The 13,363-nt window shown below is 40.8% G+C and overlaps 1 protein-coding gene and 1 pseudogene across 1 annotated transcript; both read left to right on the forward strand.

Moving 5' to 3' along the window:
* The window catches only part of LOC117621979, a 20,042-nt pseudogene extending 13,602 nt beyond the window's left edge, over positions 1-6,440 (forward strand).
* Positions 6,441-6,543: 103 nt separating this feature from the next.
* Positions 6,544-8,413, forward strand: LOC117623224 (phenolic glucoside malonyltransferase 2-like). Its single transcript, XM_034354123.1, has one exon. It carries the CDS (start codon positions 6,660-6,662, stop codon positions 8,073-8,075), a length of 1,416 nt encoding a protein of 471 aa, XP_034210014.1. The 5' UTR covers positions 6,544-6,659; the 3' UTR covers positions 8,076-8,413.
* The last annotated feature ends 4,950 nt before the right edge of the window (positions 8,414-13,363 follow it).

The following is a 13,363-nucleotide window of genomic DNA, read 5'->3' on the forward strand; positions in this document are numbered from 1 at the left end:
TTCTACGAATTGCCTCCTTCCTCTGACCCAACACCACTCTTCTTTGATTCCATACTTCCAAAACTCAAAGCCTCGCTCTCTCTCACCCTCCAACACTTTCTATCTCTGGCAGGAAGCCTCACTTGGCCTCGAACTTCCCACAAACCCATTCTCAATTACGTCCAAGGCGACGCCGTTTCACTCACAATAGCCCACTACTCTGATGATCATCGTGCTGATTATTTCGATCATCTTTCAAGTTGCAATGAATTTGTTGAAGCCATAAAATACCATCCTCTCGTGCCCAAGTTGGCAATATCTCATGAAAAAGCCGCAGCAATGGCCTTGCAAATCACCCTCTTTCCTAGCCGTGGATTTTCAATCGGAACATGCATGCACCATGCAATCCTAGATGGAAAAAGTTCAACCCTGTTTCTTAAATCATGGGCTCACCTCTGTAAACATGGAGGATTATTGTTACCAGATCAGCTAAAACCATTTTATGGCAAAGTCATCAAGGACCCTGCTGGGCTGGAATCTATCTACTTGAACCTGTTGAAATATAATCCTGCAGCTGATTACTTAGAGCAGAAGCTATTATCTATTTTTGTTCTGTTTTGGTCAGCTTACTTAAGTGATGTAATGAGAGCCATTAGATCATAGTCTAGGTGGATTCTCTAGCTTAGATTTGCAATGACAAGTGTAAGCATCCTACTGGATGACAGCTGTAATTCTGTTAGGAGAGAATCACAATTCTCTCCTAGCAGTCACACTATGTAAGCTGCAGTTTCTGCTAAAATCAATAGAACAGTACATTTCTATTTCTTCTTTCTAGCCAAAAAATATACTTCTGATTACTTCTTCCAAATCGAATGTAGAAACACTCCGAATGCATAACACTACCGGTACCGTGCTCGATCGATTGCTGACCCCAGGAAGAAGGAGCTGGTGCTTGGCTGAGCTGACGTTTGAGCTCACTCAAAACTTCACGAAGCTTGTCTAGCTGTGTCTGATGTCTAATATGGCAGGATCAAGCTCTTCTGAGCTTCGTACACCAGTATTCAATGGAGAAAACTATGAGTTTTGGAGCATTAGATTGAAGACCATTCTGAAATCTCATGGACTGTGGGATTTGGTTGAAAATGGCTTTGATGCTTCAGATCCAACGAAGGCAAAAGGAAAGGAAGAAGGATCTAAAGCTGCTGAAGAAGAGAAATCTGTAACGGCTGAGACTTTGATGAAAGATGCTCGTGCACTTGGACTGATCCAAGGTGCAGTCTCAAACCAAATTTTTCCCAGAATAGTGAATGAAGAAACCTCAAAAGGTGCATGGGATATCTTGAAGCAAGAGTTTAGAGGTGATAAACAGGTAAGAAGTGTGAAACTACAAGGCTTACGTAGAGAGTTTGAATACACTCGTATGAAGGATAGTGAATCATTTTCTGTTTATGCTGCTAAACTGTTTGATCTGATTAATCAAATGAAGAATTATGGTGAAGAGTTACCTAGAGAAAGAGTTGTGCAGAAATTGCTTATTAGCTTGCCTAGATCTTATGATTCCATATGTTCTGTGATTGAGCATTCAAAGGATCTTGACACTCTTGAAATTCAAGAAGTGGTTGCATCTCTCAAGAACTTTGAGCTCAGATTAGATAGGCACAATGAAAATTCCACAGAAAAGGCTTTCACTAGTCTGAACATTGAGAGTAAAAGCTCTAAGAATGGAAGTTCTTCTGGAGGTAACAAGTCTCAGAAGAACTGGAAGGAAAATGGGAAGAATTGGAATAACAAGTCCAATTCAAATACCAAACCAAATGCATCAAATGATGGAACTAAAACACCCTGCAAGCACTGTGAAAAACTGCACTATGGCAAGTGCTGGTTTGAAGGAAAACCAAAATGCAGAGGATGTGGAAAGTTTGGTCACATGGTTAGAAATTGCCATGACAATCAATCTGTGCAGAAGGTGAACTATGCCAATCAGGTTGAAGAAACTGGAACATTGTTTTATGCATGCAATGCTGTGACAGATGTGAAAATGAGCAACTCTTGGTATGTGGACAGTGGTTGTAGCAACCATATGACTGGAGATGAAAGGCTACTGATAGACATTCGAAGGGATGTAACTTCCAAGGTGAAAATGGGGACTGGAGAGACAGTTCAAGTTGCAGGAAAAGGTACTCTTGTGATAGAAACCAAAACAGGCAGAAAACACATTCAAGAAGTGATGTTGGTGCCTAGTTTGGAGGAGAACTTGCTAAGTGTTGGTCAGATGATGGAACATGGGTATTGTTTAGTATTTGGAAAGGGAATGGTGACAATTTTTGATGATTGGTGACTGCAAAATCCTATAGCTAAGGTTCCAATGACTAGCAATAGGTGTTTCTCTCTCACAATGGTACCTGCTACTCAGTTGGTGTTGAGAGCAAGTGTGACTCACAGTTTGCAGACTTGGCATAAAAGGCTGGGTCATCTTAATGATCAAAGCATCAAGATGCTAGCAAATCAAGACATGGTTCATGGACTGCCTAGTCTGGAGAAGGATTTAGCAGTGTGTGAAGGCTGCAAGCTGGGAAACAGCATAGAGACTCATTTCCTGCAGAATCTACTTGGAGAGCTCAGTTTCCACTTGAATTAGTTCATACTGACATCTGTGGTCCAATGCAGATAGCATCAATGTCAGAGAATAGGTACTTTCTGCTATTCATTGATGACTATACAAGAATGGCTTGGGTTTATTTTCTCAGAAATAAATCCAATGCTTTTGAATGTTTCAAGAAGTTCAAAGCAATGACAGAATTGCAGAGTGGACACAAAGTGAAATCACTTAGAAGTGATAGAGGTGGAGAATTCATGTCAAATGAATTTCTTACATACTGCAGTGAGGCTGGAATACAAAGACAACTGACAGTGGCATATTCTCCTCAGCAAAATGGTGTTGCTGAGAGGAAGAACAGGACAGTGATTGAGATGGCAAAGTCTATGCTACATGAAAAGAGTCTTCCTTATGAGTTTTGGGCAGAAGCTGTTCATACAGCAGTCTACCTTCTCAACAGGTGTCCTTCTAAATCTCTTGAGAAAATGACACCATTTGAGGTCTACACAGGAAGAAAGCCAGGTATTGCACACTTGAAAGTGTTTGGATGCCTATGTCATGTGCTTATTCCTTCTGTTTTGAGACACAAGTTGGAAGAAAACAGTCACAAATGCATTTTTGTGGGCTATGGATTGTGTGAAAAAGGCTATAGACTGTATGATCCTAAGACAAGAAAGATTATCTTGTCTAGGGATGTCTATTTTGATGAAGAAGCCTCATGGAAATGGGAGAATCCTAGCAATGCAGATGTGGGAGTACCTATGCCAGATGGAAATCAAGATACTGCAGAAACTGAACAGAGAGTATTAGATGATCACTCTCAGTTCTTGGATACTCAAATGCAGATGGAAGAAGAAATTGCACCTCAAGGGGAAGAAATGCTTGAAGAGACTCAAAGGCTTGATCACACACCTCACAAGTGGAGGAGTATTAATGACATCATGGCACAATGCAACATGTGCATTGTAGAACCTGACAGCTTTGAAGAAGCAGATTTGGATGAATCATGGAGATGTGCAATGGAGGCTGAATTGGAGATGATTGAGAAGAACAATACTTGGAAATTAGTTGACAGGCCATCTAACAAACCAGTAATTGGTGTTAAGTGGGTCTACAAGGTCAAACTGAACCTAGATGGCACTGTGCAGAAGAATAAAGCTAGGCTTGTGGCTAAAGGCTATTCACAGAAGCCTGGAATCGACTATAATGAGACATTTGCCCCTGTGGCAAGACTTGACACCATCAGAACTTTGATAGCCCTTGCAGCACAAAAGGAATGGAACCTATTTCAATTGGATGTGAAGTCTGCCTTTCTCAATGGCATTCTAAAGGAGGAAGTTTATGTTGAACAACCTCAAGGATATGTTCAAGAGAGCAAGGAAACCAAGGTGTTCAAGTTGAACAAGGCTCTATATGGACTGAAGCAAGCCCCAAGGGCCTGGTATGATGAAATAGATGCCTATTTCAACACTGCAGGTTTCAAGAAAAGCTTAAGTGAAGCTACTCTCTATATCAAAACTAGTGACACCTCAGGTATTATCATTGTCTCCCTCTATGTAGATGACATTATATATACTGGAAGCTGTCCTAAAATGCTTGAAGAATTTAAACAAGATATGATGCAACACTATGAGATGACAGACTTGGGTCTGTTGCATCATTTTCTTGGCATGGGAGTGGAACAAACTGACAAGCATATTTTCATTCATCAAAAGAAATATGCTATGAAAATTCTTGAGAAGTTTGGAATGAGAGAATGCAAGTCAGTGGCAATCCCATTAGTGGTGAATGAGAAATTGTGTAGAGAAGATGGGAGTGAAGCAGCAGATGAAAGTGAATTCAGACAGATTGTAGGAAGTCTCCTTTATCTGACTGCCACAAGACCAGATGTCATGTTTGCATCTAGCTTGCTTGCTAGATTTATGCACAATCCCTCAAAGAAACACATGGGGACTGCTAAAAGGGTGCTGAGATACATTCAAGGCACATTGGATTTTGGAATTGAGTTTGCAAAGGGGAAGACAGCTACTCTAATTGGATACTGTGACAGTGACTGGGCTGGGAGTGAGGATGATATGAGGAGCACCTCAGGTTATGCCTTCACACTAGGTTCAGGCATGTTCTCTTGGGCTTCCATCAAGCAAAACACAGTGGCTCTATCTACAGCCGAAGCTGAGTATGTGAGTGCTGCAGAAGCAACTTCACAAGCTAAGTGGCTGAGATTTGTACTTGAAGATTTTGGTGAAGAACAAATAGAAGGGACTCAGATTCTATGTGATAACACCTCAGCAATTGCAATGGCAAGGAATCCAGTCCATCACCAAAAGACAAGACACATCAGCAGGAAATTTCATTTCATCAGAGAAGCCATTCAAACAAAAGAAATTGAACTGATCTACTGCAAAACAGAAGATCAGATAGCAGACATTTTGACTAAAGCTCTACCTAAGGATCGTTTTGTGAGGCTGAGAAGCTTGCTTGGTGTGAAATCAGCTAAAGGATTAGAAGGGAGTGTTGAAATATAATCCTGCAGCTGATTACTTAGAGCAGAAGCTATTATCTATTTTTGTTCTGTTTTGGTCAGCTTACTTAAGTGATGTAATGAGAGCCATTAGATCATAGTCTAGGTGGATTCTCTAGCTTAGATTTGCAATGACAAGTGTAAGCATCCTACTGGATGACAGCTGTAATTCTGTTAGGAGAGAATCACAATTCTCTCCTAGCAGTCACACTATGTGAGCTGCAGTCTCTGCAGAAATCAATAGAACAGTACATTTTCTATTTCTTCCTCTTTATCTCTAGCCAAAAATATACTTCTAGATTACTTCTTCCAAATCTGAAATACAGAGAAACACTCTGAATGATAACAGAACCACTTTCTGAATTTGGACCGACCCGAAAATCGAAGCTTGATGTGTACGCTTCGGGAAGCTCCAGTGCCACCAGACTCGGTTCGAGGCACCTTTGAATTCACAAGCACAAATATACAAGCGTTAAGGCACTTGGTGATGAAGAAGCAACAACAACAACAATATCAATCGGTTCACTTTTCAACGTTTTCTCTCACATGTGCCTATGCATGGGTTTGCTTGGCCAAGTCAAAGGCAAAGGAAATCAGAAGCGAGAAAATAGCCATGATCTTTAGCATTGCTGCAGGTCCCGCCTGGACCCTCCTCTCCCCGCAAGCCATTTTGGCAACTGCATAGCGGGCGGTAGAGTAGTTGCAGAGACAAAAGGCCTGTTAGGAGAAGATGGGTTGGTTTTGGCTGTAAATGCAATTAGGGAAGCCATAAAAGGTCTGGATAATAAGGGGCAGAGAATTGGGTTTCAACTTTGTACAGCAGCGATGCGCAGACCAATTATTTTATATTGACATCCGTTGCTGGTTCAACGGTTTCAGATTTATGACACTGATTTTGGATGGGGAAAACCAAGGAGAACAGAAGTGGTTTCTATAGATAAAACGGGGGCGATCTCTTTGTCAGATAGCAAGAACGGTGGTGGAGGTGTTGAGATTGGGTTGGTTTTGAAGAAACAATATATGGATGCTTTTGCTGCTCTGTTTGCTCAAGGTCTTCTGTGAAACCTTCATATATGGCGTGGCGCACTCACTACAGAATTTCACAAATTTTTTTTTGATGATGGACTTTTGGAAGGGGCAGAGTTTTGGGTTTCTAAATTCTTGGACTTCTCACTGTTTGAGGCTGGTGATACTCATTTTGGATAACCACAAAACAGAGAGAGATTTCAAGACTGTCCCACAGACACTAGATTTGCCACATTGCTTTTTATCTTTACATCCGTTTGCGGCATGGCCTCTGAAGAATTAAGGAATATTATTTAGGCATGTCCTAGGGATGATATTTTTTTCACACACTACTAATATTCGAACTTAATATCACTATCTACAAGTCAATGTCAGTTTCTACTCGGCACCCACGTCCCCCACTTATATCAAACCTTTCATTCAACACTTACATCAAACCTTTCATTCAACACTTATACCAAACCTTTCATTCAACTTTGCTTCCATCCATTTCGATCAACCAAAAAAAAATAAAATTGGTTCCGTTATCCATCCCCAATGGCAGATTTAAACTCAGTCAGAGTGCTTGAGGTTTGCAATGTTGCTCCACAGCCAAGCTCACCTGCTGGCTCAGCCACACCTCCGCCTGAGGCCCTTCCTCTAACCTTGTTTGATTTGCCCTGGCTCAGATTTGCACCCGTCCAACGCCTTTTCTTCTATGAAATCTCCAACTCCTTTGACACCACCATACTCGTCTCAAAACTCAAAGCCTCCCTCTCTGTCGCCCTCCAACAATTCCTACCACTAGCAGGGAACCTCAAATGGCCCCAAGACTCCCCCAAGCCCATTCTGAATTATGTCCAAGACGACGCCGTTTCACTCACCATAGCCGAGTCTGATGCCGATTTCCACCATCTTTCAAGTCGTAGCAACTTTGTTGAGGCCAAAGAGTACCATTCTCTCGTACCCCAATTGACAACCTCTCACGAAAAAGCCGCAGCCGTGGCGTTCCAAGTCACCATCTTTCCCAACGGAAATGGCTTCTCCATTGGCACATCCATGCACCATGCCATCCTGGACGGCAAGTCTTCAACCATGTTTGTGAAATCATGGGCTCACATTTGCGAACATCTTGGTGATCATCCATCTGGTTCAGCTCTACCAGATCAGCTGAAACCATTTTTTGACAGAAGGGTCGTCCAAGACGCCGCCGGGCTCGAACCAATCTTCTTGAACCAACTTCAGAATCTGGACGGACCCAACAACAGGAGCTTGATGGTTACCCAGTTTAAATCTCCACCACCAGACGCGGTTCGTGGCATCTTTGTAATCACACGACCGGAAATAGAAGCAATGAAGCAATGGGTTTCGACCAAAATGGCAGAGATGATCAAGAATGAAAAACAATCCGATCGTCCTCATTTGTCAACATTTTCTGTAACATGTGCTTATACATGGGTTTGCTTACTCAAGGCGGAGGAAAAACAGACCGATAAGCCAGTTATGATGGGCTTCACTCTGGACTGCAGGCCTCGCTTTGACCCTCCGATACCTGCAAACTATTTTGGGAACTGCATAGCCGGCCGTGTAATAGTTTCAGAGAGAAAAGGGCTTCTTGGTGAAGATGGGTTGACCGTCGCGGTCAACCAAATCAGTGAAGCTATAAAAAGCGCGGACAGTGATGGGATTTTGAAAGGGGCAGAGACTTTGATTCCAATAGTTTATTCTGCTGAGAGAAGTGAAGAGAGATTTATGGGTGTTGCTGGTTCACCAAGGTTTGGGATTTATGATACAGATTTTGGATGGGGAAGGCCAAGCAAGGTGGAGGTGGTTTCGATCGAAGAGACAGGAGCCATGTCCCTGGCAGAGTCTAGGGATGGTATTGCTGGAGACGTTGAGGTCGGTTTAGTTTTGGAAAAACATCATATGCAAGCTTTTGCTTCTCTGTTTGCTAAAGGGCTTCAAGACCTTTGAATCCACGCATGAAATTGGTGTTAATTTGTTGCAGAGTTTTAATGTTTTCGCTTTGTTTTGGATTTTGGTTATGTTTGTTTGCAATTGTCCTCTGCGTCTCTCATTTTGTTGGGCCAAATTACAAGAATCATTTGTGCACATAAATGCCATAATAAACTCTCAACAAAATTAAAGAGTCTTAAAACAACTGCTTTGTTATAAAACTAAAAGATTGAAGAGAGAATTGAGGTATAGAGAGCATAGAATTTTGATATTTTCATTGAATGTTTTGTTCTGTCCATTACAATGAAGGGAGGAAGTCCACTTATAGGCAAAGTCTCTTGGCTTCCTGTGAATGTGTAATGATGTCTTCCCACAGCACTTTCATCATGATGTTCTTCATTATTTCCAAATGTGTAGGCTTCATTCAAGACTTTACAACACTCTGTATTGGAGACCACTGTGTATGGAAGAGGAAAGCTAGTGACCTTCTCTTTCACCTTCTCCCTTGGACCTTCTCCATTTTTGCTTGACATATGTCATTCTCCTTACACTTAAAACAATATCATTAATATATTATACAAGCTAACTTTTGCTTTCCAAGTTTATCCTTATTAAATGTATTCAATTTATCCAAATAAAATTCATAACTTTCTTACCCTCTTATTAATTTTTTTAACATCAATTATTTTTAAAAGAAAATATATATTTTTTTTCAAAAAAGAGAAAATGCCCCTTTTTTATTTTTTAAAAACACAAAGGACATTTTTTTTTCTATATAAACCCTTTGTGTTAAAAATAAAAAACCGGACATTTCCTCTTAAAAGCATACATTTTCTTTAGAAAAAATAATTGATGTTGGAAAAAAATTAATAAGATGGTAAGAAAGTTGTGAATTTTTTTTGAATACATTTAATAAGGGTAAAGTTGGAAAGCAAAAGTTAACTTGTATAATATTTTAATGACATTGTTTTAAGTGTAAGGAGAATGACACATGTCAAGTAAAAAATGGAGAAAGTCCAAAGGAGAAGGTTAGAGAGAAGGTTGCTAGCATTCCCCATGTATGGAATATGCCTCTTTAAAAACCTTGTCAGTAAAAATCCAGTGGGACAAAAAACTGGTCGAAGGAAAAAAGAGTACATAAAAATGCGTAACATAAAATTTTGTGTATATTAACATGCGTGAGACATTGCCTCGTTAAAACCTTGCCAGGAAAAACCCAGTGGGATAAAAACATGGACAAAGGAAAAAAGAGTACAGTGTGTGAATGTCTTTATTGACAGCACGCTCCCCCTGATGCTTGGCAAAATATATTGTTGATCATCTTTCTGAATATTATAGCTGGCACTGCTTCTGTGAGTCAATCTTGTAATATTGTTGGGTGCTCCCCCCGAAGAATATCTTCTCCTGAAATCTTTATGACTAACTTTCTCCAGTAAGCGGCCATTGAAATTTCCAGAGTCCGCACATCCAAAAAATATGGGCTATTTGTAAGTTTACTTGAAAAGAATATGCCCGTATATGATGTTATGCGGATATAGCATCAAATATGCCTCACATCATCCCAAAGTGGTGATGATGGAGCTGAGCTCTATCTAGAAAATATAATATCCGGTCCAGTATACTTCCGGAAAATTATTTAAGTGCCCAACGGATAATCCACATAAAAATACTTCAATACTTTCTTAGTATAAGCAAAAATCTCGTTGGCATAACGCTTGATCTTCAGGCTGAGACAAGTATTTCTTGAACTCTTCAAGAGTTTTAATATGATGTAAACATATTATAATCAATGTACTCACTGAGGCAATTTATGCATATTAGTATTGAGTACAGATTTTGTGCTTCAGGCACATGTCATTCAAGGACTTGCTTTGTAATAACCCAAACCAAAAAAAAAAATTCATAAATTAAGGAATATTTTATTTTGCGAAAAGACAATTTCGCCCTCGGAATATTTTATTAAGAAAAAGGTGACTTTTTGATCGAGAAGGAATTTGATAATTCCGCTTATGCCATTGTGTAGAGCACGGTGAAATGAGTTCATAGACACGTAGTGGGCCCGAATCGGAGTTGTAACGAGAGAGTTATGGTCAAAAGAGTCTCAGTGGCATAACCGTAAATATTTTGAAGTTGGATCTATAAAAATCGCTCAGCTCCTCTCTCCTCGCGCGACTCTCTCTCCTAGCGAAAACGGGCCGTCGCCTTCCAGGGCTCGCCGGCGCCTCCACAGGGCACCACCGGCCAAGGGACGGGTGGCGATGGAACACCCGTCGAGTCCCCTACCTGTCCCGACCCTTCCCCGCCGGCGACACGGCCTGTGCTGGCCGGAAATTGCAGAGAAGCGACAGGAACTCACTGGAACTTTAATGCCGTCGATCTCCCTCCTCCGGTCACTGTTTCCGTCGACCCAGGTATGGATCTTGAACCTCTCGAGCTGTTCTAGCTGCCTGTTGGGTCGGATTAGATCGATTTGTAGTGTAGCCATCTGATTTTTGAGATTGAAGTTTCAGCCGATTTTCGGCCTCTGTTTTTGGTCACTTCCAGCCACTTTTTGGGGTAGGTCCAAGAACAAAAATGGTTCCAAATATGGTGTTTTACCTAGGGTAGGAGTTTGGAGCCGTGGTTTGAAGTTTTTCCGGCGAGCCGAAATCGCTTTAGACACCCATCGCTGTCGGCGTGTGCTGGGGCACGTGGGTGAGGGTAGTGCAGTGGCACTATGTCTTGTTGCGATCCTTATGTTGTCACGAGCGCGTAGAATTTCGCGGATCTCAATTTGGATTCCGTTTGAGCCCGAACGGATTTTCCATATTGTGTGATTCCCGTGTTCAATAGTACCGAACCGTTGGATCGCGCTCAATTTTGGATATGTTGTTCCAGATAAGTTCAGAATCGAGTAGGATTCGACGGATTGTGAATCGCAGTCCCGGATACTCCGAAATTGCGAACCCTTGGGCTAGGGTTTGGAAATTGTATGATTTTACGATCGTGGTCAATCCGATCGTCAGTTTCAGACCAAACTTGCAGGATATGGTTCTTGAAAGGTGAGGAACTTAAAGGAACTCTTAGATTGGTCATTGGAGGTCGTGAACCCCACAGGATCCCGTATCGACCAAGGTGGAAGTTTATCGCTTAGTAAAGTCTCGAGTCTTTTCAGACGATTTTAAACATCTAAAATGCCTAAGTGGGCAGAAAAATGACATTAAAGGTAGTGCACGCACTTTTAGAGTCGGGGGTCAAGATTTTACTTAAAAATCTTATACCGAGCAATTTTATTAATTAAATATTCCTGATAATTTACCTAGGCACCCGGGACCAGGCAGACCTGCAGAAGAGACCTGCAGGAGGTCTAGCTAGCTCAGACCAGGAGTGAGTGGACTTTTCTTTTCTAAACGATTTTTATAATTAAATTTCATATTTGATCTTGAATAAGTATTATTGCATGTTTTCCGAGCTTGAATTGTATTGCAAAAATCCCTTTAATTCTATACTGCTTAGTTGAACATACTAAAGTTATTTAGACAGCAGACTTTGAGATTTATGATACAGAAATAGCAGCCTAGCTCAGATTTATCAGACTTTTTTAAAAATCAGTTTATGTTAAACCACCATGTACCCAGCTATGGTGATTGCCCTCAGTTGGACCGATGTCTACGGACATCCAGTCCATTTTCAGTTTCGTCAGTGTACTTGACATTGCCTCACTAGTTTCAGGCAAGGTCTAAAATATCGGTGATATCGGAAATATCGGTAATCGAAAAACACGGAAATTTCGATGAAAATATCGGGATATTATCGATATCGATAAAAATTGAATAAAAATCACGGAAATTGTAAGAAAAACTTGGAAATTTTTATTGAAACTTTGGAGGATGCTTATTTAGTCAATTATCTATTAGTTTATCATAAAAAATTAGAAGGAAATGCATTACATGATTGATTTAACTAATTTAAGTTGTTTATATAACAAGCTGACAAACACCGTGAGTGTAGAAAATATATAGTAATTAATGAAAAAAATTAAACACACCACAATCATTTATATATAATGATTTACTAAAATATTTTACATTTTATACATTGCATGATAAGATACATAAGTGACTTAGTACTACATAGAGTTCCTATGAAAAGTTGAAACTTGAAAAGCAGCTCGCAGGTATTATATATACTAGATTCCATAGTTTATAATTACAAAGTTATGGGCAGCGTGGTGGTGAAGTGGCTGCAAATTCCGGAGTGGAGAGGGGTTCGAACCCCATTGTGTGCGAGAGCGTGAGTGAGTTTAAATTGTTTATTTTTTGAAAGTCTCGCAAGTATTATATATACTAGATTCCATAGTTCATAATCACAAAGTCATCAGCACCGTGGTGGTTAAGTGGCTGCAAAAATTTGGAGTTGAGAGGGGTTGGAACCCCAGCACGCGCGGAGTTTAAGTTGTTTAATTTTTGAAAGTTCAGGATTTTTGAAAGTCTCGCAAGTATTATATATATACTAGATTTCATAGTTTATAATCACAAAGTCATCAGCAGCGTGGTGGTTAAGTGGCTGCAAAGATTTGGAGTGAGAGGGGTTCGAACCCCAGCATGCGCGGAGTTTAAGTTGTTTAATTTTTAAAAGTTCAAGTCGCAATATTATAACCATTTAAAGCTGCGAATTAAACGAAAATATCTTCCCCGAAATATCGGCGAAATTATCGAAGAAAATATCGATAAATTGACGATATGTACTTGGAATTGTGCTGAAATTTCGCTCCCCCAAAAAAACGATAATTTCGCCGAAATATCGGCGAAATTATCGAATTTTCGTACTGTGGTTTCAGGAACGCTCGGACTGTGAGTACCAGGATTTGCGGCTTGGCTGACTTGGTGTCCCCGAGACCTGCCAGGATTTGCGGCTCGGCTGACTTGGTGTCCCGAGACCTGCCAGGATTTGCGGCTTGGCTGACTTTGTGTCCCCGAGACCTGCTAGGATTGTGGATCAGGCTCACTACGGTCCCCTGAATCTTGCCAGAGGAGCTCGAGTTGACTGTGTGTCATCGAGACCTGCCAGCGGATCAGGCTAACTACAGTCCCCTGTATCCTGCCAGTTTGCGGCTCGAATAGACTTTGTGTCGCCGAGACCTGCCAGGGGAATTGACGGAATTACAGGGGTACATCCGAGTGGTAGCTTTATATATAATTGCAGTGCTGTTATACAAGGTTTGAGTACAGTGCTTTTATGCAAATCTGATTTCAGTATTTTTATGCATACTTTGATTTCAGTACTTGTATGTGGGATTTATCGAGCCTGAATATATTTACATAGAA

Source organism: Prunus dulcis, chromosome 3 (assembly GCF_902201215.1).
Source record: "Prunus dulcis chromosome 3, ALMONDv2, whole genome shotgun sequence".
Lineage (NCBI taxonomy): Eukaryota > Viridiplantae > Streptophyta > Magnoliopsida > Rosales > Rosaceae > Prunus > Prunus dulcis.